Source organism: Mustela lutreola, chromosome 2, assembly GCF_030435805.1.
Source record: "Mustela lutreola isolate mMusLut2 chromosome 2, mMusLut2.pri, whole genome shotgun sequence".
NCBI classification, from domain to species: Eukaryota; Metazoa; Chordata; class Mammalia; order Carnivora; family Mustelidae; genus Mustela; species Mustela lutreola.
Window position 1 is genome coordinate 54,842,788 of NC_081291.1, and position 25,178 is coordinate 54,867,965.

The window sequence follows — 25,178 nt, forward strand, 5'->3', positions numbered from 1 at the left end:
GTAAATACTTTTTTAAATATATTTTTTAAAAGATTTTATTTATTTATTTGACAGAGATCACAAGTAGGCAGAGAGGCAGGCAGAGAGAGGAGGAAGCAGGCTCCCTGCTGAGTAGAGAGCCCGATGCGGTGCTGGATCCCAGGACCCTGAGATCATGACCTGAACTGAAGGCAGAGGCTTTAACCCACTGAGCCATCCAGGTGCCCCACAAATACATAAGATCTTAAAAAACAAAAACAGAAACAAACTAGCTGGTAGCAGCAAAATGTGCAGAAAGGGACCCTCCTACTCCAGGTGGAAGTTTAACCAGGCTCAGACTTTCTGGAGGCAGTTGAGTTAAAGGTGTAAAAACATCATGGCCACACTTTCTCCCCCGAAGTGCCATTTCTAGAACTGGCCTCCAGGGATTAATCAAGGACACACACCATGCCTGGGCTATTTTAGAACACAAGAAGAAACGGGAAGTGATCCGTATATCCAACAATAGGGGATTGGTTAAATGTGCTGTTATGTGATGAACCCAGCACAGCTGTTAGATCTAGTGCCAGGAAGAAAATTTAATGACGTGGAAATGTTCTCAACATATTAAAAAAAAAACGGTAATGAAAGAGGCAGGGGGGATCCCCCTCAGGCCTGACTTACCGTGGGATTTGGTGAGGCCTCACACCGTGACTGGTTGGAGACACAGGCATGCTGCTGGGTGCACCAGAAACAAGGCCACTGTGCCGACAGGCAGCTGGTGCAGCTGGAAGACAAGGGACCCCTCACACACTCAGCTCCCCACCCTCACTTCACCCTTGCCCCCGGGAACTGGGACCCAAGAGGCAGATCCCAACGCAGAAGGGAAAGGTCGTCTTTTTTTTTTTTTTTTTTTTTTTTAAAGATTTTATTTATTTATCAGAGAGAGAGAGAGGGGAGAGAGCGAGCACAGGCAGACAGAATGGCAGGCAGAGGCAGAGGGAGAAGCAGGTTTCCCGCCGAGCAAGGAGCCTGATGTGGGACTCGATCCCAGGACGCTGGGATCATGACCTGAGCCGAAGGCAGCTGCTTAACCAACTGAGCCACCCAGGCGTCCCGGGAAAGGTCTTCTGCATCATCAGGGGCTTAGGCACTCTAAGATAGTGAGCTCCCCGCTGCAAGAGGTATGCAAGGAGCAAAGAGACAAGCAGGGCCTTTAGGAGATTAAAGTAAGTGTGGTGAAAGCCCTTCTCTCTGCCCCTGCAGCCTGAGTGCCCACAGAAGCCAGGCAAGGGTTTGCAGGTGGTAAATGAGCTGGCAAGTAAACAAGCAAGGATCCTATCTGCCTCCAGGACACCATTTTTCTTCCAAGGGTCTTCCTGATAGCAGAGACTCCACCCCCCACCCCGTGCCCCTGCCTACTGCCCAGGGGCACGCGCCTGACCCACTCACGCAGCATGGGGATACACTTGTCCAACGCGGCCACAGTCGTAGATGGTGAAATTGGCTCTGACGATATGCCGCCCGTTGACCCTCACAGACATCTCAACAATCACGTGATCTAGAATGGACCGGGGAAATGGACCGGGGGTACCAGGGAGAGGACAAAGGGGTCTGGGGTCTCCACCAACCTCACAGGCTATGCCGTCAGGACACCACCCAGTGAGCAAGGTGCTTACCCTGCTGGGGCGGGAACGGCGGGAACTGGGCCCTTGGCAGGAGGTTGCAGTAGGCGATCTGGTGGCCAAAGGCAGGGCCTGGGACCCGGGCCACGGTGCGGATGTCGTTGCCATAGTCACAGGCCATCTCCATGCCGCTGAGGCTGGGCAGGCTACCTGAGATCTGCAGGATCATGCCCTAGGGGCCAGGGCCCCTCAGCAAGGGAAGCGGGGAGCAGGCCTTCCCCCTCATGGCCCCACTCCTACCTCAACAATCCTGGGAGAAGTGAGGACAGGGGGCCAGGACTCTAGACCAGAGGGCTATATCTACCTCGGGCTCCCTAGGCCTCAGTTTTCCCAACTGCACAATGAAACGGACCACCTGATAACAGTCCAGGAGGCTTTGCAAGATCTGGTCCCCGAGACTCCTCTGACCCACTCCCCTGAGAGTCTCTTAAACCTACCAATCTGTTCTCACCACCTGGTAAGTTCCCTTCACTCGGAATGCTCTTCCGGGAGACCCACCTGACTCACCTACTTCATATCTTTGCTCAAAGGCAACATTCGCTGTATGAGGCCAGCTCCAACCTGGTCTAAAATGTCAACGTTCCTCCACTCGTTCCCCACTCCTCTCTTCTGCTTCCTTTCCCAACATCGTACTTCTCACTGTCTTGACAGCCTATCTTGCCTACTCCCTCACCCCCAACAAGCTTGTCAGCCCATCAGGGGCCGGGTCTTTGTCTTACTCAACGCTGCATCCCCAGAGTCCAGAACTGCACTTAGCATATAGTAGGTGCTCAAGAAGACATTTGATGAATGAATACATGAATGAATGACTAGATGGATGGATGGATGGAAAAGCCTATGCCCAGTCTGCCTGATGAGATAAAGCATGTGAAAAACTCTAACAGAGAATGATGGGGAGAGGGCTGCAGAGGAGCCCCAGGCCCCTGGCCGTTTAGAACCATCTGTTGATGGATGTAGGATACCAGCCTCAGAGAAGTCACTGAGGGCAGGGCCGAGGGGGACCCAGGCCTGTCTGTCCCTTCCTGCCCCCACCCCCATGCCATACTGCCTGGGATGGGTGGGAGGTGGCTGGAGCGTCTCTAGGCCTTCCCGGCCCAGGCGGGGAAGGGAGTCACTTGCCTCCAGACTGTAGATTCATCGGTTTCCGAGAGCAAGAAATAGTGCCCTGGCACTTGGTGGCCCCTCTGCCCTCTCCCCATACTGGGGCCGGGAAGAGGTGGGGGTTGGGGACTCACTCTCCTTCTACTCTCCAACCTGATCCCTCCCTCCTGAGACTCCAAAGCCCACCCACTTGAGTTCAAATCCTAGGTCCCCTAGTCCCTAGCTGTAAAACGGTGAACAAGTCATTTTCCCTCTCTGTGCCTCAATTTCCTCACGTGCACAGAGTTGTGGGAAGCCTGACAGAGGGGAACATCACGTGCAGAGCGAGTGCTGACATTCAGTGAGCACTCGGCAGAGCCCAAGTCATTCTCATTATTTGCCCTGGGGTCCTTGGGGCACCATGAGCAGGAGTCTCTACCTTGGGGGACTTGGGGGCCAGGTGAAAGGTGGCTTCCCACCCCATGTTGCCCCCGAGCTGAGAGCCGGCTCCCCCATGACTCACTGGGTACTCCTGGTGCACGTCGATCTCTGCAGGCAGGACTGTCATGGTGGGACAGCGGCCGGGGCCCTCGCTGGCACTGGTCCAGAAATGTGGCTGGTCGGAGTTGGCACAGTCCTGCTGCAGGGTGCACCTGGAGCGGCAGGGCACAAGTCAGGCCCCCAGGGGGCTCCTCTCCCCTCCCACCCTGCCGTGGCCCCCAGGCACAGCCTCTGCCCCAGGGAGGCTCACCGTGTCTCCAGTGCACACCAGCCACAGTAGGCATCGGCGGCCCCCACGCAGTCCCCACAGGTGGCATGCACGGCACAGGCAGCAACCTTCACCCGGGCCATCTGGAGGCAGAGGTGAGGGCCCAGCTCCGTGGGGCACCAGCCACGGCCAGGGTCCTGAGAAGCTGGGGAAACTGAGGCTCAAGGCTGTAACATGGAGCATGTGGGGCCACAGGGCTTCCCCTGCAGAGGTGACGACCACACTGGGAGGGGAAGGGCTAGCTGACAAAGGGGCTGGATGACAGAAGGTGCTCCTGCTGGGCAGAAGAGAGGAAGAAAGCTTGGGTGTCTGGGGACCCTGTCAGGCTGGGGCTCTGGCCTTACCTGGTGGGATGTCATCAGATAAAGGTAACCGGGGTCTGCTGGGTCGAACTGCATGACATGGTGCACGGGCTCCCCATAGGCCACCGTCACCACCCGCCGGCTCACCACCTGCATGCTCTCATTCAGGTTGATCTGGGGTGGGGGGGGCAGCAGGGTGTCAGGGGGACTCTGGTGCACCACGACAGGGCCCATGGCGAGGGACATGCGCCTGCGGGTGGGGACTCGACCCAGGCTTGGGGTCTCAGCCTCATCCTCTTTCCGGCCTTCCCAGGTGGGAAATCACGGACATGCGAGGGAGAGCTGTGGGTCAGACCTCAACACGCATGCCTCTGCTGGGCCCCCACCAGGAACTCCCTCCCTGAATGATGTTCCCCAACACATCCCACCGTGTGAATACATAGACACTTTACAGTTTACAAAAGATTCTCTGGGAGGCTGTCTGGCATCACGCCTAAGAGCAGGGACGTGGGTTTGAATTCTGGCTTTGACATTCACAAGCTGTGCACATGTACAAGTCGTCACTCCCCTCGTTCACAGCCACAGCTTCCTGACCTAACGGGACTCATGATGGCATCTGCCCCTCATGACTGTGGTGAGCACACACAGAGAAGATGCCTGCAAAGTGCTGATGGGGCCACACTTCTCATCCTTCCCCTCTTATACCCATTTCACAGATGAGGAGACCAAGGCCCAGAGAGGCTACAGACTTGGTGAGAGTCATATAATGAAGACACTTCAGGGGTACAACCCAAGCCCAGGCCTGTCTGACCCCACAGTCTAAGGATGAGGTGAAGGGGTGGGGTCCAGAGTCCTGGCAGGAGGAAGACCAGGACTAGTGGAGGCCTGAAAGGTCCTCTGCTTCTGAGAGCCCCCTGCGTGTCCTCCTGAGAGCAGAGCACCCACCAGAGCTGCATCCAGCCTTGTTCTTTTTCTGCTGGCCCCTCACATTCCCAGCATGCTGCTTTGTTGTAGGCCCTGCTGGGCCAAGCTGGGACCAGCAGTCTAGAAGCCTCCCTGGGCCAGCTGCCAGGGGACTCCTACTGCCTGGCCCTCCTCTGTGGGTGCCTAACTTCTGGTAGCTCCTTCCTGCTTATAGAATAAACTAGTTCTGGCATTCAAGGCCCTAACAAGCAACCCCAGCTTATTCCACCAGGTTCATTTCCACCGACTCAACCCAACTCTAGCGTTCTGGCCTCTAGGCCTTCATGCACACTGTGCTCCCTGCTGGAGTGTTTCCCTTCCTTCCCCTTCAGCGAAGATCCGTCTTCCTGGTGCCTCCTCCAGAAGAGCTTCTCAAATGCCCTCCACACACCAAATTGAAATTACTCTCTTCCCAGGCTCCCCCAGCCTGGGTTTCAGCCCCCGAGCTATAGCCCATCCTGGGGGACCTCTTGGTGGATTCTGCCCAGGCAGGCAGGGCCCCAGCTCAGTCTCTGACCTTCTCCTCAGGCACCCAGCAGACACTCAGCTTATTTCCACTCCTTCAAAGGTCTACTGAGCACCTACTGTGCTATAGAGCCGGGGCCGGGTGCTACGATTGAAGCCGAGAGCCGGGAAGCGCTGGTAAAAGACCGCGCACAGGATAAGGTGGTAGGTAAAGAGGTCTGGGTCAAGGGATCACATGCTGGGCTCCTGGTCAGCTGGCCCTGACTTCAACCAGCTCTCACTGTGTGACTTTGGGGCAGTGTTCTCATCTGTGAAATGGGAATCCTGGCACTACCTCCCTCACAGGGGACCGCAGACTCTGACCCACAGTCTGGGATGGTCCAGCTAATTTCCCCCATGACAGAGGAGGAGATGGAGGCTCAGGGTGATAAGCAACCACCCCCAGGCCACACTCCAGGGGCCAGGAGAGCCAGGATCTCCATTCAAGTATCTGACCCCCTAAACATGAGTCCCATGGTCTAAGGACCACCAATGCGGCTTCAAAGGCTGAGGAGGATGCCCCCCACCACCTCCCTGCTCCTATACCAGGCACCTTCCTCACCCCTGCTAGGGGACCAGCTGGGGTCCGGGGACCAGGCAGCCAGGGCTCCTATCCCCAGCCCACCCCCTGGCCCATGGCGTCCGCCTGGGCAGCTGAGGGAATTAAGTTATCGGATCTGAGTCAATTAGGCCAGGGCCTGGTACACCCTGGAACTGGGCCAGGCGGCCGACTTTCCTGACAGGCAGGGGTTGGGAGGGGGCCAGGAGGAAGCTGGCCCAGCCCCTCACCTGGGGGCCCAGGAAAGTCCTTCCCAGTCCACAATGGTAAGAGTCCTCTCACCTTTCCCCAGCTCCAGGAATCACTACCTCCAGAAACCAGTCATCTTGATGGGGGCGGCTGAGGGGAGGGGGAAACTTCGGAGGGAGGCCAGCGGGGTGGGGGAGGAAATGGCAGCGAGAGCCCCCGCTTGCCGGGCTGCAGCCTTCCCCTGTCAGAGCCCAACAACAGTCTCCAGAGGCAGGGCTTACAGCCCTCCACAGATGGGGAAACTGAGGCCCAGAGGGAGAAAGTGCACTGTCCAAGGTCAAGCAGCCAGCAAGTGGCAGAATCCAGAGACTCTGGTCTCTGCTTCAAAGCCCGAGTCCTAGAGACCCAGGAGAAAGGCCTCTCTCAGGCCTGGTTTCCCTCCTCTGCAGGACAGGGTGCTTCTTGTTATAAGCAAGAGTAGAAGAAATGGATGTGGAAAATGCTTTGTAAACTGTAAGGTGCTAGGCAAACCGGAGAGAATGAAGTCTTATCTCGGGCCTGTACAGGCCATGTGTACACCCTCCCCAGACTCAGCCTCCCCTCACCTCCTCCACCCCTTCAGCCTCCCTAGTCCTGGCCCCCAGCCCTACCTTGAGCAGCCGCCCACTGACAGTGCCCAGGAAGACCACGGTGTAGTTGCTGACCGTGGCCACAGCTACGGAGGAGAGGCCTGGGGCTCGAAACACAGGCGTGGCCTTCAGGGGCTGCAGGATGGACAATGGGTGCTGCAGGTGGGCAGCCCCACAGTCCAGTTGCTCTGGCTGCAGCTGGAAGAGAAGCAGGATGTCAGACCTTGGCTCTAGAACCTTCTCTGGCTCCCTGCCCACACTGGAGGTCAGGCCTCGGCATCAGAGCTTTAAAGTCCTGCGCTGCTTTATATGCCCAGGTTGGGGCTGAGGCCCAAACACAAGCAGGACCCCATCCCTGACCACAGGCTGACCCCTGACCTCAGCGTTCGTCACAGAGCTGCGCCAAAGACATGGTGTTTCAGGTAGGTACACAGCGTACAGGAAAAGTTATATGATGGAGGCAAGAAGAGCTGGCAGTGGGACAAGGACAGGAGGCCAGGGAGGTAAGGACAGGGTGAGGCCCACACACCCTCATGGACTTGGAGTTGTCCCTCCTGGCTGGTCATAGCCAGGCAGAGCAGAGGAGCCCACACCAGACCTCCCGAGGCCTCCCGAGCTTACCTGCTATCCAAGAATGTCCCTCCTATCTTGGCTGCGGGGTTCCCCAGGACCCCGGAGTTTCTCGGGTCCCCTGCTCTGACCCCAGCACCACCATCCAAATTCCCAGTGGCTCACCAGACCCCAGACTAAGGCCTCCCCACGCCGAGGTCTTCCCTTTCTCCCACAAGCATATACTCCCTACATCTGCCCACATTACAGATGGGTAGACCAAGGCAAGGTGTGTCCGAGTGCCCAGCCCTGCCATCCGCATCAGCTCAGTGCCACCCCAAGTGGCAGATCAGTCCCACCACATGTTGGGATGAGACAAATGGAGCTAGTGACCCCAGCTCCCAACCATTCCCTGGACTCATCCCTGCCCTTCCCTGGGTCTTGTGGCAAGGTTCCTTCTGCAATTTGCACAAAAATGCAAAACAGACCTCCAGGAAGCACCTTTGAGAAGATAATTGTGCAAATCCACAAGGATGCAGACAGGAGGATGGTTTAGAAGAGTGAACAGGGATACACGGCCTCAGGGTCCTGCAGGACTGAGCATGAAGATAATGGCACCTCATCCAGGAGCGCTGCCCCCACCCCTGAGTGACATCATGAATCCCTATGGATCAGGACACAAATATACCCAGCTGAGAAAAGTCACAGGACGTCAGAGGGCCATTTTGCTAACCCTGGTGCATCCACAATAAGGTAATAGTCATGACAGCAAACACAACAGGCTGTGTTTGGAGCGCCTGGGTGGTTCAGTCGGTTACATGTCTGCCTTTGGCTCAGGTCATGATCTCAGGATCCTGGGGTTGGAGCTCCCTGCTCAGTGGGGAGTCTGCTTCTGCCTCTCTGTGTGTTCTTTCCCCTCTCCCTCTCTCAACTAAATAAATAAAATTTTTAAAAAGGAATAAGAATAACAGGCTGCACTGACAGAGAACTGACATTGTACCAGGCCTGGGCATCAACTCCCTACATCCTGGCAGTTCTATGAGGTCCCACGTCACAGATGGGGAAACTGAGGCTCAGAGGAGAAGGAGCCTGCTCTAGTTCCCCAGCTGCAGTGTCAGGCCTCCATGAATGAAACTGGCAATGGGGGCACCTGGGTGGCTCGGTTGGTTAAGCATCTGCCTTCAGCTCCGATTATGATCCCAGAGTCCCAGGACTGAGTCCCACATCAGGCTCCCCGCTCGGCAGGGAGTTTGCTTCTCCCTCTGGCCCTCACCCCACTTGTGCTCACTCTCTGTCTCTCTCTCTCTCAAATAAATAAATAAAATCTTAAAAAAGGAAAGGAAAGGAAGAAAAGAAGAAAAAGAAAGAAAAGGAAGGAAGGAAGGAAGAAAGAAGGAAAGAAAGAAACTGGAAGCAGACTTGAGCCCCACCTAGGCACCCTAGACGTTGGGCCATGGGCAGCAGAGGCTCTGAGCGGGGACTCAGAAGGTCACCAGCATGTAGCATCAGAACCAGATTAAGGGTGCAGCCTTAGAGTCTTTTTGTTTTTTGTTTTTTGTTTTTTGTTTTTAATTTCTCACTTGTGCTTTTTGCAAGCCTAAGCTACTGATGATGCGCCCGTATGCGTTTGCTCAAACTCAGCTAGTTTTCAAAAACAAAAAATACCAGGTTCACCTATCCTCAGGTGAATAAACACTGTTCCAGGCCCCACAGGCTTCTAGGTAAGACCTGTATCCCACAGCGTTCTTGGGGGGGCTGGGTGCCGAGCCCAGAGGTGCGGTGGGGCTGGGGCTGCCCCTGGGCCAGAACCCTTGAGTGGATGGTCTTCCACAGGAGGGCCGGGTGTGATAAGACAAGTGAGTTCCCATTAGATACATCTCTCACCCCCCCTCCCAAGCAGTGGGAGGAGATCCTGGCTAGGAAACACTCCCGAGGTGTTAGCTGACTCCACTGCCATTTCAGATGGGACTGTCACTCAAATATTAAGAAGTGGAATTTGGGACAAATCATGCCTACCTAGGAGCCCCTTAAGGCAGCCTCTCACTTGGGAGGCTCTCCCAGCCCTTCTCTTCTGGGTCCACTCGAACCTCAACATGTTCCCCTGAACACAGCTGCCAAGTGAGCCCTTTAAAAAGCACAAAGAAGGGCGCCTGGGTGGCTCAGTGGGTTAAGCCGCTGCCTTCGGCTCAGGTCATGATCTCAGGGTCCTGGGATCGAGTCCCGCGTCGGGCTCTCTGCTCAGCGGGGAGCCTGCTTTCCTCTCTCTCTCTCTGCCTGCCTCTCCATCTACTTGTGATTTCTCTCTGTCAAATACATAAATAAAAAAAATAAAAAAAAATAAAAAAAATAAAAAAAATCTAAAAAAAAAAAAAAGCACAAAGAAGCCTCCCTAGGCTTGATACCCTCTGATAGTTTACATAATACTCTGAATAAACACTGAATCCTAAATCCTCCCATCAGGGGCCCTGAGCCCTTCTAAACCCGTCCCATACCCTCCTCACCGCCACTCCTCCACTCGAGCCACAGGAGCATCTTTTCTGTTCCTCCAACACTGGGCCCTGCCTCAGGGTCTTTGCTTGGGCTGTTCCTTCTGCCTGGACTGTCGTTCCCCAGACTGTCATATAATTGGCTCCCTCTTGTCCTGCAGCTTTAGACCTACCCTGCCTGACTTCATCCTGCGTGTGCCCAAGTGGGGGGACAGCTGTGTAAAGGGAGTGCTGGACCATTTCCCCCAGAAGCCTTTCCCAGTCCTGGGCCCACCCCTCAGCCATCCTACAGCAGCAGGGAAGAGGTGAGGGGGGTTCTGTCAGCAAGTAGGCAGAAGAGTGGACACTTGAGCCTGAGGTCTCCCATGGGGGATGCTTCTCCTAGGGTTACATAACTTTTCTTCACTGAATATGGATTACTTGCGTCATAAAATAATAAGCTGTTTTAAAATTAAAATTGTAAACCCTTGCCTGGAGGACATGATTTTCCGCCCTGAGCTCTGGGAGCGGGGGGTTGGGAAGGAAAGACCTGGGAGGCCCCGGATGACACCCTTAGGTCTTTTGGCCTTGGGCCCCACAATGGGGGACCCCAGCCAGTCCGGAAAAGCCGGATGAGGCACCCCGAGGAGGGTGATTTGTTGGCCCGGCGGCAGAGAGGATGAGGCAGGAACACGCAGCAAATCCAGCTCTCGCCTGCCCGCCCTGACGTTCACAAGCCATTAATTCTGTACCGAAGGAATTTTCTAAAAAGCCTTTTCTCCAACTTTTTTTTTCCTTATCCTAAAAATAAAATCTAAAAAAAAAAAAAAAAAAAAAAAATGTGTTAAAGGAGAAGTAACCCCCGTCAGCTGCTCTGGATGGTCTGTGCTCTGAGGGGAAGCTGACTCCGGACTGCTGGGGGATCACAAGGCTGAGAACCCACTGGAAAGTGGAAGCTGGGACCCATGCCCACGGAGCAGGCAAGAGGCGGGAGGTGCTTCCCCTGCTGGGGGAGGGAGCTGCAGGCCTGGGAAAGGGGGACAGTGCCCTTGGGGACAGGGCAGCCCTCCCAAGCGTGGCCTCTGCCCAGCTTGGTCTCTAGGTGCAGTTAGCTCCACAGCCCCAAGGTACCACCCTGACCGTCTGACGCTGCCTCAAATTCCTCCCTTAGCACCAGCCTTCCTTTAGAGTCTCACTTTCAAAACACAAATTCCCCTGGGAGCAGGGGAGGGCTGGCCTCTCCCAGCAGCCCCCTCCAACCGAGTAGAGGCACCTTGTGAAGCACAAAACTGGTTCACTCCTCCCTAGCATCAAACCCTTCTCCAGCTCCCAGCTATCCTCTGGATCAGACCTGGCATTCCAGGCCTTTGTGATCCGGTTCCAGCTGCTCAGGCTTCAAGTCTCGCTTTTTTCTTCTGTCCCACCCTCTACTCTGACCACATCAGCCTCTGCAATTCCTCCCATGTGGCCACACCTTCCCACCAGGGCCCCTGATCCTTCATAATGTTGCTCCCTTAGCAGACAATGCCATTCCCGCCCCTCTGCGCCCTCACACTTCCCCTGTCCCATCAGTCCCCCTTGTCTTGACCCACGCTAGTCCCTTTGCTAGACATGTCCAGGCAGCAAGTTCTTCACCAGCTTTCAAAGGTGTGATGCAGAAAAAAATCTCCCCTCCTCTGGACGGCACTGTGCTGGTTACCACTTTCATTTATCATGGTAGCATAAACACGAGCTTCTCCAGGGTGGAGACTGTGCTCCAGGGTGAATGTTTACTAAGGAAAGGAGACTAATTTTGACTAAAGTGTGATTGACTATATTCAGCTGCTGCTTTTCCAAACAGAGATCGAGAACACCACTGCCATGCTGACTGCTGGAGAACTAGAACATACACACCAACTGTATACCTACTGTGTGGCAACAAAGGGCAGTCAGGTGGTCAGGCCCAGGAAGCACCCAGCTACTACTTTTGGTTCCTCTAAGAATCTCCATGTACCCTTCTCTGAAATGGGCCGAGCAATAGCTAGCCACTGTCTCCACTTTCTTCTGAGAGCAAGACATACCCTCTTACTCCAGATAGCTGCCTCCTGGGGCCAAAGCTCAGCTCTGCCCACTTTCCCATTAAAACTCTGACATATTGATTTCACTACCAACTGTAATTGTGTTGCCTTTCTCGCCCCAGGAGGCTGGCTGCAGCAGGAACTTCAGGAGCCCAGTTTCTCAGGCCTCTGCTTCCTGCCTGCAGACCCCACCAAACCTCAGCCCCACAGTAGGTGGCATTCTGAGAAGAGGGAGAGGCGTCCATGGTGCCTGGGTAGCAGGCTTCAAGGCCCAGCGGTTCCATCCAGGGATAGAAGCACCGGCTTCTGGGGCTTTGTGCTCAGGAACTGAGGGCACTTTCCCACTTGAGGTGTTTGGCTGTTATCAAACCAAGGTCCCAGGAAAGCCAAGTTTCACCGTGAGGAGCTAGAAGCACACCGTCACTGTGGGTTGTTAAACAAAACAGGTGGGCTGGGACTGGACCAAGCCCCCTCTTCTTCACCCTTTACAGAGGCCAAAGGGAGCTTTTAAAACTGTAAAGCACTAAATGCAACATGGGAACCCGGAAAAGAAAAAGAACACTCACAGAGTAAAGTCTGAAGTTCAGTTGAGAGTAAAGTACTCATGATGGTTTCTTCGTTTTGACAAATGTATCATGGGAATGTAAAATCTTAGCAATGCTGAAAATGGAGGGAAGGATACATAGCAACGATCTGTCCTACCTTTGTAACTTTCCTATAAATCTAAAAATATTCCAAAATAAAAAATTAAAAAAAAAAAAAAGCAACCACAAACCAGTCTGTGTCCCCTCTGCAGCTCAACAGCCATCAATGGATCCCCAGTGCCCTCAACATAAACCTAGACTTTGCTCCTGGGCCCTCAAGGCCCTGCTCTATCTGGCCTGGCCCCCTGAGGAAGCCAACCCCTGCCTGGGAAGGAAATACCAGCACCTCCCAGTGGGTGATCAAGATGCTTATTTCCTGGAGGGGGAGGCGGGGAGAGAATGTGCAACCCGGCCACAGAACAGCATCCGAGAGGCCTGGCTCTGAGCCAGAGGGGAAACCAAGGTACAGAGAGGGGCAGAGACTTCCTCGGGACACACAGCACCTGAAAATCCCCTCCTTGACCCCAGGCTGCCTGAATGGGGGGTGGCAGGCAGTGGCCGGAGTTGGGGGGGTGGACCAAGAAGTAGCAATGGACATGGCAGCTTGTGTAGGCCCTTCCAGAGTTTCAGACACCTACCTCTATTTCCCTGACCTCCTCTCTGGAGGGGTGTGTCCCTCAGCCACAGAGCACTACATTTAACCAGGCCCACTGAGCGTCATCTGGAAGGGTTGCGTGAACCAGCCAGCCAAGCCATTCTGAGCATGATCTGTCTGTCTAGCCACAACTGGCACCCTGGGCTCTGCCACCAAGCTGGCGGCAGTGAGGAGGGACAGCCCTGAGGTCAGAGGCCCGACAGGATTGCAGACCTGCTGTGTGTAGGCCCCAAGTGAAGCTGCCTCACAGCCACACCCCTGTTGTATCCCCATGTTACAGATAGAGAAACTGAGGCTCCTGACATAGCAAGTCTTGTGGCTCATCACTCAGCATGGGATGCTGCTTCTACCTGAGCCTCAGTCTCCGCATCTGTAAAATGGGGACAATAACAACACCCTCCCTAGAGGGCTGCCACCAAGGGCTCAGCTCACTGCAGCCCTCAATATTGGCCCCTGCAGATGTTCAGTCAATGCTCCCCATTAGCTGGGAAGGTCACACGGAGCCCCCCAGGACCAGCCACTCCACCACATCCACCCTCATCCACGATGCACATTGGAAGCCCAGCCGAGGCCGAGGCCCACTCTGCTCAGGCCGGCCTGGGAACTCCTACCACAGCCGCTGACTCAAGCAGCCATTGTTTTGTTAGCTGGACACAGCCCCCCCCAGACACTCAGCTCCCCCTTCTTGAAGCTGTTTCTCATTCTGGCCCAGCCTGGCCCCATTTCCAGCCCTTCCCCCTGGGGTCCCAGAGGAGCCCAGTGTGGGATGGGCAGCCAGCGACTCTTCCCTGGCCAGGGGGAAGTCACGCCCGCCCGCCAGCTCTAATGGGGGGCAGGGCGGCAGAGCGCTGCGGCTCCAGCCCCTCCTTTCCCTGGAACAGTTTCTGTCCCAGCCTCTTCCCCTAGAGGGGATGTGGGCCAGGAGAAGCTGAGAGCTGCAGCTGCCTCTCTCTCGGGCACATTTGGCCTTCCTCCTCCTGGGGCCAAGGAGCCCTGGGGACTGGAACTCACACCCTCCTCCCATCCCCTGGGTGCTGGCCTCCGTCCCAGAGTCATCATATAACTGATTGTGGGCACAGCGGAGGGGACGGGGCAGGCTCGGAGGCCCCAGCAAACAGCTCTGGTCTGGGTCTTGTGTTGGGGACATGGAGGTGACACGGGTGTCCCTCTCTCTGGCTGCCCACATTCCAGTTCAGAGATCACCCCCAAGTCGGGAAAGGACAGCTTTAAAGTAATAACAATACAGTAGTATCACCAACACTATAATAAGTTGGCTTTGTGCCCCGGCCTGTAGAGCCTCATTTAACCCTGAGAAGATGGTGCTACTTTACAGCAAGAGAAACTGAGGCACAGAGCAGTGACTTGTCCAGGGTCACACAGCCAGAATGGCCAGATGTGAGCCTGAAACCTCGGCAGGCTGGCTCCAGAGTCCTTGCCCTTAACTCCAGCCTCTCTGCCCAGTGCCAGTGCCAACAGCTGCCGGGGGCCTGGCTGCATGGAGCTGGAAAGGCCTGGGGTGGCAAGGTAGGGAAACTGAGGCCTGTCAAGGGGACGGTCACTTCTGGAGGACTCCTTCACTGCAAACACAGATGCTGGACAGGCTTGAGAAGGGCACGGGGGCAAAGGTGACTGCAGAGCCTCATTTAGCTCCTTTCCTGGGCCAGGCCTCCACTTCAAGGCCTCTGCCCACTGCCCCCCCATTATTTACCGATCAGAGCAGAAAGCACTACATGATTAACGCCCCACTGGGGCCTCGCTGGGACTCATAATGGAGCTTCGAGCTTCCTCCCTCCTCTAGCGTGTGATTTATCGTGTTTCAGGGGAAAGGACGGCGGACGGGGAGGGGCCAGCCCCGCTGGCCCAGCAGATCTCTGATCTGGGTGGCATCAAGTGTCAGTGGGGGAGTGGGGGGTGCAGGGGCCCCTCCAGGCAGCCTGTTGGGTTCGGCACTGGCCCAAACACGGGCTTTGAAAAGAAGAGACTGGCCACACTCCGGGGGTAGCCAGCATCCAAATGCACGCGGCTCGCACCAGGAGACTTTCCAGGCCTGTCCCCACGCGGCACCGGCTGGTTTCCATGGCAATCCCCACACCGTTGTCAGTGCTGGAGAGGCCCACGGGAGTCACCTGGTCCAGCCACAGTGGGGGCCCTGGGACAGAGCCTCCTGCTCCTGCCAGCACCTAGCAGGACTGATAAGGGACCAGCAGTTCTGGAGTCCCTTCTAGAATTAGATCAACCATGCCTCACTCTTCCCCCAAACCCTTGCTGGCTCCCCACAGCCCACAGGAGAGCATCTAAATCCTTGGCCCGCACCCCAGACCCCACACACTCTCAGCTTCATCTCTGCCTGCTACCCAAGCCACGTTCTACCACATCTCTGGGCCTTGGGCAGATGGGCCTGGAATGCCTTCCCCAGCCCCATCTGCCCAAGTCCTTCTCCAACATCCCCCTCTTCCAGGAAGCCTTCCTGGACTCCCTCAAAAGAGGCTGGGTGGAATGCCCTGGTTGCAGCATATCTTCCAACATGATCTCCTCCTGGACTGTCTAGGAGCTCCTGGAAGGTAGGGGCAGATTCATCCCTTTCTGGGGGCTGCCATGTAATTGTGGGGCTGTGCCCCTTCCTCTACTGCCACATTCTAGCCTCCACCAGGCGCAAGGGCAGGCAGGAGATGCTGGGCTCTGGTGGGTGAAGGCGGAGGCAGCTGCAATCCTAGGGATGAGGCCCCATGCCCAGGACCACGCTGGGCACTAGGGCTCACTGGAAAGCTCTTGCTCCTTGTCACAGCAGCCCCAGCAAGGCCAGAGCGGCCCTGAGTGTCTGTTTCCTCACCTGTAAGATGGATCCATCCACCTCTCCCCACTGTGACCTTGAGGGCCCCTTTGGATCACACCCCTTCCATCAGTGTTTTGGGAGGAACCAAGGAGTAAAGGGGATGAGCACAGGCTCTGCAGCTAGACACCTGCTCCACATTTTCCCCACTGCGTGACCTGAGGCAAGTCATTTAACCTCTCTGGGCCTCAGTTTCCCCTTTCTGTAGATTAGGATTAACACTCATCTCATTCCATTTCCAGGGGGATTAAAAGATTAAAAGCTGTCCTGAAAGCGCTCTGCGATATGCCTGACACAAAATCCTGAGAAACAACAGCAGTAATAGCAATCCCACTGGGACTGGCAGAAGCCATTCCCTGCCAGCGAGCACTCCCTTGCCACCCCACAGCCCAACTCTGATCCTAAAACTGAAGTCCAGAAAGGGGACAGGACCCCACATCACCCAGGGCTCAAGCCCTTGGGCTCTTATTCCATAGACACCATGTCTGTTCTCCCTCCAGCAACCAGGGCACAAAAGCAGGCCTGTCTCCTGCATGTCCATGAAAACCAGCAGTCATGGGCCAACAAATCTGAGTCTTGTGGAGTATTTTTGCAGGGGCTGATGCTGACTCCCACAGCCTCTGGTGAACACCAGGCTGCTCCCGTTCTTCCCAATGCTGAACCCACTTTACAGATGGAGAAAAGGAGGACCAGAGAAAGTAAGTGACTTTCTGAGGCCCCAGCTAGGAAGGCACAGCAGCAGGATTTGAATCCAGGGTGTCGGTGCTGGGGTCCAGCACGCATGTACCCTCTGGGCCTGCCTGGGTAGGGCAGGTCCTAACTATGGGTATGGTCAGGACCAGACAGATCCTCCATCCCTTCTCCTAACAAAACCTGGATGGCACCGTACTGCCCTGGAGGGGAGGCAGCCTCCCAGCCCCAGTACTCAGCCAGCATTGGTCCAGGGATGGGGTCACTGTTGAAAGAGATTTGTCAAGTCATTGTTCAAACTGTCAGCATCCTTCACTTGCATACTTAAAGGGCCAGGAGGCTCACTCCTTCCAGAATCCAGAGGATCACATTTTTAGACATGAACACAACTCGTACTTCCCGGCCTTCCCCACTTCCTCAGAAGGCCTGACCAGCCCCAGCCTCGACAGATACCCCAGGCGGCCTCCCCCTACTCTGGAACTGAGTCACTGCCCCATCAGCTCCCGGTTGCCATTCAGGGCCTGAATGGAGGTGCTGTCCCAGAAAAGGGTTTGTACAAAGGGCCTTGCCCAAGTCTCCCTGGGGCAGGGTAAGTGCAGAACTCCCAGCCGAGAGCTCACAGCTAATACTAGCCATCGCCTACCATGGACTCTGGTGCCAACCAGCCAGTCTGCAAATCCCCCTTCTTGCTAACCAGCCATGTGACCCTGGGCCTCAGTTTCCCCATCTGTAAGATGGGGATAACAGTACTTCCTGCCTCGTGCTGGGGGGCTGTGAGATCAAACACACTGGTGCTCATGAAGGGCCAACACGGTGAACCCACTCAGAACTGGGAGCTCAGCAATGTTTACTATCCAGCCCGAGAGTTGACGGGGGACCTACCCTCCACACACCCCTCGGGCCCACCAGAAGCTCGGTGCCTGCCCCATCAACAGCAGGGAAAACATGCCCACTCTCTCCCTGTCAGCTGCTGCCTTCCTGCCTCTGAACTCACTCAGTTGGGGTAGCCCTGGACCCGCCCCCGCCTCACCCCTCTGTCTCGCCCAAGTCACCTTTAGGACCTGGTGTGCCTCCATCTTCTCCAAGGACCTGACCCCCTCCTCTGCACACTCCCTGCTCTGCTGGCTCTCTGACACATGCTGAGCACATTTTTTCTCAGATGTAGTTTTTCCCTCCTGTTACTAATACCTCTACCTGTCATTTCCTGGGCACTGCATATGAGATTTTAATCTGCCCACATCCTCGGAGAGAGACGCTGTACCATCTTACAGTGAGGAAGCATGAGGCCCAGAGAAGGTAAAAGATCACCCTGGGTCACACAGCATATGGGGAGAAGAATGGGACTCAACGGCTTATCCCTGGGAGTTGGGACATTCCCAGTGTGGGTTGGGATATTAACTGTCGCCTGGCCCAAGGCCTGTCTGTCTCTCTAGGCCAGAAGGGTATCCTGGCCAACAAAGGTGGAACCCCCTGAGTCCCAAGTGTCTGCTTATACCCTTGGCTGCAGGAAGCTCACTCCCAACCCCCAGCCCAACTCCAAATGTAAAGCCCATCTTGGAAGTTCTGTCTCCCTCCACCTCCACCCAGCATTTCAGCCCCTAAATTGGTTCAGAAAACGCCTTCTTGACGATGAGCACCCACCCACAGCATGCCAGTTTAAAACAGCCTGAGGGTTTTTTTTCCACCTTTACTATAAAAAGACACCTTGAAAATGCAGCATTGGCATTTCCTTGTTGGTTTTCTTTTTTACTTAAAAAAAAAAATACGTATATCATGGTCACTCAAAGGTTAAGAGGAAAGATTCTGGGCAGAGGATTAGACTCAGCCTGCCCTGGGGAGGCTGGCTGGGTAACCCTGTGCCTCAGTTTCCCCCATCGACAGCACACAGCAACTTCCTAACTGGCTTTCACCTCAGACATAAATTAAGGAACGGGATCCAAGCTACATGCAATAGAGGATAATTTTCGCACTTGCTTTCGCTCTCAAAATTGTGCAACGGCCCCAAGTATGCCAAAAATAATCAGGGACAAAGTTGGGGCCCTCCAAAGCCTGGCAGGGTGGACAAGTTTCCCTGCTTCTGACCTTGCACCTTGGCAGCTCCTCCCTTCTCCAGCAGATTCCTGGCTGGAAGGTGGCAGCGGAGGTTAAGGCTTCATTGTCATAAAGGTGGGTGGCCGAGGACAGAGTCCTCCAGGAGAGAAGCTGGGATGTCTGAGATCACTCTGAGCTAGGGGCTGGACCTATGGGGTCAAAAGAGTCCCCAAGCAAGAGTGGAAACCTGGGCTTCCAGAAGCCCACCCCAGCCACCTCACTTGAGGGTCAGATATCCCTAGAGGACAGGGTCCTGTCTCCCACGTCCAGCCCCCCTGAAACCACCTACTGCTAGAAAAGTCAGACCAGAGGGCTCTGTGAGAGAAAGATATTCCAGATGCCTGGAACTCCAACACCCCCAGATCAAATCGATTCTCCCCCACGGAAGCACCCTACCATGTGCTCTACTCCAACAACACCAACTTCCATCCTGAGGCTGGACCAGACTGGGCCGCTTCTTGTTCCTCCCTGTCCAGCCCCAGGATCAAGGCTGGACCTGCTGCCTCCACCGCCATGCCCAGCACCCACCACGGGGCCTGGCACACAGTAGGTGCTCAAGAAATATTCGCGAATGAGTGAGTGAAATGCTTGACTGGAAGACAGCACCACCCTCCAAACACTCTTTCTGCCTCTCATCTTCCCTCTCACTAGCCACTTAGGGACTTTGTAGAATAATTACACTAAAAATAATCAGAGTTCAGTTGACCTTTGAACAACGTGGGTTTGAAGTGTGTGGGTCCACTTATGTATGGATTTCTTACAGGACAGCACTGTAAATGTATCTTCTCTTTGTTCTGATTTTCTTCATACCATTTCCTTGTCTCTAGCTCACTTTCTTGTAAGGATACACACAACACACACAACACACAAACCACACGTCAATCACTGTTCGCGTGACTAGTAAGGCTCCCAGTCAACAGGAGGCTATTCTGAGTAGTTAGTGATGTTTTGAGGGAGTCAGAAGTTATAGGCACATTTTTGACTGTGTAGGGGGTTTGCACCCTGGGCCCCTGAGTTGTTGAAGAGTCAACTGTAATTACAAATATGTGTGCCTGGCACTCTACTAAGAACTTTACAGGTGTTAGCTCTTTTTTTTTTTTTTAATATTTTATTTATTTGACAGAGAGAGAGATCACAAGTAGGCAAGGAGGTAGGCAGAGACAGAGAGGGGGCAGGCTCCCCGCTGAGCAGAGAGCCTGATGCGGGGCTCAATCCCAGGACCCGGAGATCATGACCTGAGCTGAAGGCAAAGGCTTAACCCACTGAGCCACTAAGGTGCCCAGGTGTTGGCTCCTTTAATCCCCACAACTCTCCTGCGTGGTTAAGTACCTTCTTATTGCTCCTATTCGACAGAAGAGGAAATCGAGGTGCTCATTCAGCTCACACAACTCCTCTGGCTAAAACCCTTCATGGCTCCCACATCTCTGGGATAGAGTCCCAATTCCGTGATGCAGACTCCCTATACTTGTAGGCCATGCCCCCCTCCCCCAGCCACTTTCTCACATAGCCTCCCCCATCATCCCCCCACCGCAGGGACCACCTTCCATTGTTCTGGCGCTCTTGGTGTTTCCTATCTCCAGGCCCTCGCACAGGCTGTTCCCTCTGCTGGAACCCTTTTGTCTTCTCGTGCCAGCTTCATGTGGCTAAACCCTGCTCATTCATCCACCTCCACATTGATAGCCCCTCCCCCAGAAGCTGTCATGTCCCCTTCTGGGGCTCCCTCTGTCCAGGATCTCTTATTACCCAACCCTAGGTGCCTGGCCACATGTCTGTCCTCTGCTCACCTGCATGAGCCACGAGAGCAGAAACTGAGTCACCATTGGTCTCCAGCACACAGCGCCAGGCTAGGGCACACAGTGGGGGCTTAGGAAATGTCTACTGAGGCCTCCATCTGTGGCAAGAGGTGGGAAAGTGTGGGGTGTTTGCTGCTTTAGGAGCCAAAAGAGGTCAGGGCTGGCTGGGGTAGAGCCCAAAGCCTTGTTAATAAGCCCCCCCGGGGTAACAGCAGGAAGAGCAGGCAGCTACCAGGTGCTACTAGGGCCAGGCATCACGTGCTTCTCATTAACGCATTAATTTAGTCCTTGAAGCAATCCTTAGGGATTTGTTTTTAGTGTCCCCACTTAGTGGAGGAGGAAACTTGAGGCTCAAAGAGGTTAAGTCACTTGCAAAGGTCACACTGCTGGAAATTGACGGAGGAGGATTTGAACCAGGGTACAAGTCCAAGTTCTTGGCCTGTCACTGGGGAGCTGGCAACAGCCTGCAGCAGGAATAACCGTCCCCCGCCCCACCCCCACCCACAGCTACTCTAGAGACCCAGACCTTGTGGCCCTGGATGCATATGGGAGACATGGCCTAGCAGCCCTGTCCTGTGCCCACCAACTAGGCATGGGGAAGGGGAGAAGGGTGTGGGGGAGGACATAGGGAGAGTGGCTGAGGAGGGCCAGAAAGCCACCCCACCTTGGGGTGGGGAGAAGGCCTATGGCCACTGTCCCTAGGGCTGTGTCCCCGGAGAGGCCCTGTCCCTCTAAGGAGAAAGAAGCCCCAGCCCCCTTCAGCAGAGTGAGTCACTGCACCAGGCCAGGCTGGGGACCGTGGGAACCAGGCCGGTTCCTGCCAGAGGGGGATGGGGGATACTGCAGTGGCGGCCTGAGGAATCCCATGGATCAACCCACACCAAGGGCCTGGATGGACACACAGGCCCTGGAAAAGCCGAAGGCAGGCCCAGGGGCTGGCCTGACCTCAGCCTGGGCCAGCACGGTAGGGTCTTCCCTCCGTAGGACAGGGAAGACTGTCCCCACCCACCTCCTCTGGCCCTGAGACCCCCAAACAAAGCTTGTACCTCAAACACACCCCTTTGGAGGATGTGGCTCTGCTGAGGGGAGTGGTAGATGTCCCAATCACCGGACTGGGCAGCCAGCCCTGACCCGGCCAGCCCTTGTGGGTGGCAGTCTGCCCCGCTCACCCACCATGCCCTTTATCTTCAGGGCACCCAGCCAGCTGGTGGTGGGCAGCCTTGGGAACATGAAAGCGGAGAAGGAATCTGCGTTTTCTCAAAGCCCCAGTGTTGGGCACACCCACGGGAATAATTAATCTCATGAGATTTTCCCGCAGCCTGAAGACCATGGAGAAGGCATGGGGCAGGGCCACGAGGGGCCTCGCCCCAAAGAGGTCTCCCAAGGAAAAGGCTGAGTTCAGCGTCTTGCTTAGGGAGAAACTGAGGCTTCCTAGGTATTGAAATGGACTTCCCTTCCTCACACCAGGATGCAGAGTGTGGAAAAGACATAGGGTCCCACCTTTTAGGGCCCCCTGAAGAAAGGACCACTTGCTAGTGGGCTTTCTTGAGGGGACCTGCACAAAGTTCCCTTCTACACCTGTGTCATGTCCCCTGCAAGGTCAACATACACAGGGATCCTCCACCTGGGACCCTCATCTCTGTCTGACCCAGCCCAGCTGCCTGGGCCCCATTCCTGCCCAGCCAGTTTGCTGCCGAACCTGATTCCTCCCCATTCCCTCCTGAGCCCCTGGCCCCCTCCTGCCCCCTGCACATCCTAGTGCTGCACATAGTCCTGTTCATCTCCCTCCACTCCCCCCGGCTCCCGCACCTCCCCACACCAGCCACCTGAGAATCCTCCAACACACTTGCGTGCACACACACACATACACACACACACACTGAGTTCCACATCCATGAGGCAGAAAAGGAACAGTGGTACTAAGAACACAGATGAACACAGATGAGGCCAGACGGCTAGGATTCAAACCCTGCCTCTGCTGGTTCCCGGCTGTGTGATCTTGAGCAAATTATTGAACCTCTCTGTTCCTCAATTTCTTCATCTATAAAATGGGGAATCAGAGTAGAGCCTACCTCAGAGGGTTGCTGCGAAAACCAAGACAGTTACGCCATTTGGTGCACTTAGTAGGCATTCCACAAAGGTGGCTGGCTAGCCCACAGCCCCTAAGCCTGGTCTGTGCTAAGTGCTCAGTATATATGTGTTGAATGAGTGAATAAAAGCTGGCCTCAGGAACACACCTCTTTGCCAACCAGGGGTCTCCACAGAGTCTCTACTGATCCCCAAACACCTGTGTTCCCTGCCACACACATCCCACTGCATACTCAGGCCCACCCTGCTGCCCGTGTCCCTCTGGGACACTTCTACCTGCCCTACACTCCTGCATGACCAGCTCAGTGACACACAAATCTGGTGCATACACCCCCTCACTCTCTCCTTGCTGCCCCTCACACATACCTGCAGGGCCCTGGAGCACACCTGCATGCCTCCCTGCACAGCTGCCACACCCAAGCACACAATTGCCAACTCCCAGGGCAGCCCTGATAGGCTCAGGCTGCCAGCCTGGGACACGCTTTTGGGCGGATATGCACTCGCTTGCTCGGGCACTCTGCACACACGTAGGACCACTACGTGCACACCTGGCCTATATACCGGCCCTCAGCTCTCTCCAGCGCACATGTGTAACCTCGACCCCTCCCACACACCTATGTGCTCACCTGTAACTAAACACTCCCTTGAGTGGCAGCCGGCGCACACCTATACCATATTTGCACCAGTGCCCCCACCATGCCTGACACCTGGGTCCCAGCAAACGCACCTGTGGCCCAGAGTACGTACCTGAATCTCCACACACACGTCTGGGTGTCACACATTGCCCCCTGTGTCCCGCTCAGCACACAACCCGCCCGGTTACCTGCACGATCTCCCTCCCGTCCCCCCCGGGGCGGGCGTTCCGCTCCCTCGGCATACCTGGATGTTGCGCTTGCGCTCGCAGGCCGGCCCTGTGCCCTGCACCACGCTGTCGAGCACCGCCACCACGTCCGGTGCGGGCTCCACGAAGCAGGCGTTGCGCGCGGCGCGGATGGCGGCTTGCACGTCGGCGAAGCGGAAGGCGCACAGCGCTGCCGGAGTCGCGCGGGCCGCGGGGGACCCCTGCGGCCGCTCGAAGACAGCGAAGAGCAGCTCTCGCGCGGGGAAGACCGACACCAGGCGGCTGTAGAGGTCGCCGCGGCCCGCGCCGCCCGCGCACTGCAAGCCCAGCTGGATGTAGGATTCGGTGAGCTTCTTGGCGTCGCCGCCGGCGCCGCGGGGCAAGCAGATGCGCGCCAGCAGGCTCCGCGCCTGGCTCTCCTTGTCGCCCGCGCGCGCCTCGCTGTTGAGCGCCAGGTATGCATAGGACGGGGCGCCCGGCGGCGGGTCGGGCGGGTGCAGGAAGGCGCGCACGAAGCCCAGCTTGTGCTGCTCCTTGGCGCCCTGCTTGATCTTAAGAATGTTGTCGTCGGAGGGGTTGAGGTCGAAGGTGAAGAGCTTGGCCAGGTCGCCGCGTGCATCCAGAGAGCGGATGGCGATCTCGGGCGTGTTCTCGAAGCGGTGGTCCTCCAGGCTGCGGTTGCGCGGGAAGAAGGCGCTGCCGTAGCCGGTGTACGTGGCGCCCACGAGCAGGCGGCTGCCCCCCGTGCCGGCGGCCGGCGGCAGCACCAGCCCCACCGTGGACGCGTTCGGGTGGTTGGCCGCCACGTTGAGCATGCTGGGGAACACCGTGACGGGCTCTGCGGGCGGCGCGGCGGGCGGGAAGCGCACGGCCACGGCGGAGATGTTGCCCCGGCGCCGCAGCTGGCAGAAGCCCTGGTAGATGGACCCGCACACGACCACCAGGCCCTGGCCGGGATCCAGCTGAAGGATCTTGTTGTAGTTGTCGGTGAGGCGCCGCGGGTGCTCGCACGAGGCCTGAGGCAGCTGCGGGGCGTGACACAGCGGGCTGTCGGCCACCGGGCCCACGGCCGCCTCGGCCTCCAGGCTCAGGTTGGCGCCCGACAGCTGATAGAGGCGGTTGACGGCCGCCAAGTACACCGTCCCCGCCGCGCCGTCCAGGGCGAAGTTGTTGGTGGGCGTGGGCGAGGGGAACCGGCGTTGGATCTCCAGGGCGCCGGCCCGCGCCGCCCCCAGGAGCAGCAGCAGCGGCAGCAGAGGGCACGGTGACGGGGCCCGGAATGGCGAGCGCGGCGGCGGGGGGCTGGCCGCGGCGGCCCGAGCGCTAAGGGGTGCGCCGCCCGCGGCGCGACGAGCCATCCGGGCGTGCGCGGGCTGCGCGGCGCGGCGAGTGCATGGGGCGCGGCGCGGCCGGGAGCCGGGAGCCCGGAGGCGGCAGGAGGCGGGGGGCGGGCCCGGGCCGCGAGGCGCTTCCTGCCCGCGCCAGCGGCCCCCGGCCCAGGCGCCCCGGCCGGGCTCAGCCGCGCCGCGCAACCCGGGGGCGGGGCGGGGGCGGCTCCGCTGCGGACACGCCCTCGCGCCCCGCCCCCGCCGCGCCCCGCCCGACCGCGCCCCGCCTCCCGGGCCCCCCTTCCGCCCCCGGCCCACCTCCCCAAGCGCCCCGGCCCCCTCCCCCCGGCAGCCCGCCGGCCCCGCCCGGCCCTCCAGTCGCCCGGCCTTCGCTCGGCTGTCGACGGGTCCGGCCGCCCCGCGCCCTCCAGGACTCTCCCGCGCAGCGCCCGCGGCCCGAGGCTCGAGGCTCCCGGCGCTGCCTCCGCCTCCGTCGCTCTTTCCTCTCGCTCGTTCCTCCCTCTTGGCCGCTTGGCCTGTCTGGCTCGGGCTTGTTTCCTTTTTTCTTT

The 25,178-nt window shown here is 56.9% G+C and overlaps 1 protein-coding gene across 2 annotated transcripts in view; it reads right to left on the minus strand.

The window, feature by feature from the left end:
• Window positions 1-24,783, minus strand: part of PLXND1 (plexin D1) — a 57,229-nt gene extending 32,446 nt beyond the window's left edge. Inside the window, exons 1-8 of one of the 2 annotated variants that reach the window (XM_059161812.1) lie at window positions 23,320-24,783; window positions 6,660-6,836; window positions 3,837-3,968; window positions 3,475-3,575; window positions 3,247-3,376; window positions 1,638-1,815; window positions 1,411-1,519; window positions 643-745 (exon numbers count right to left, since the gene is read on the minus strand). In XM_059161812.1, the coding sequence (XP_059017795.1) occupies window positions 643-745; window positions 1,411-1,519; window positions 1,638-1,815; window positions 3,247-3,376; window positions 3,475-3,575; window positions 3,837-3,968; window positions 6,660-6,836; window positions 23,320-24,639 (2,250 nt within the window). In that variant the 5' untranslated portion in view covers window positions 24,640-24,783. The remainder of the gene's footprint in view (window positions 1-642; window positions 746-1,410; window positions 1,520-1,637; window positions 1,816-3,246; window positions 3,377-3,474; window positions 3,576-3,836; window positions 3,969-6,659; window positions 6,837-23,319) is intronic. The other variant, XM_059161811.1, reaches the window with a different exon arrangement.
• Between the last annotated feature and the right edge of the window lie 395 nt (window positions 24,784-25,178).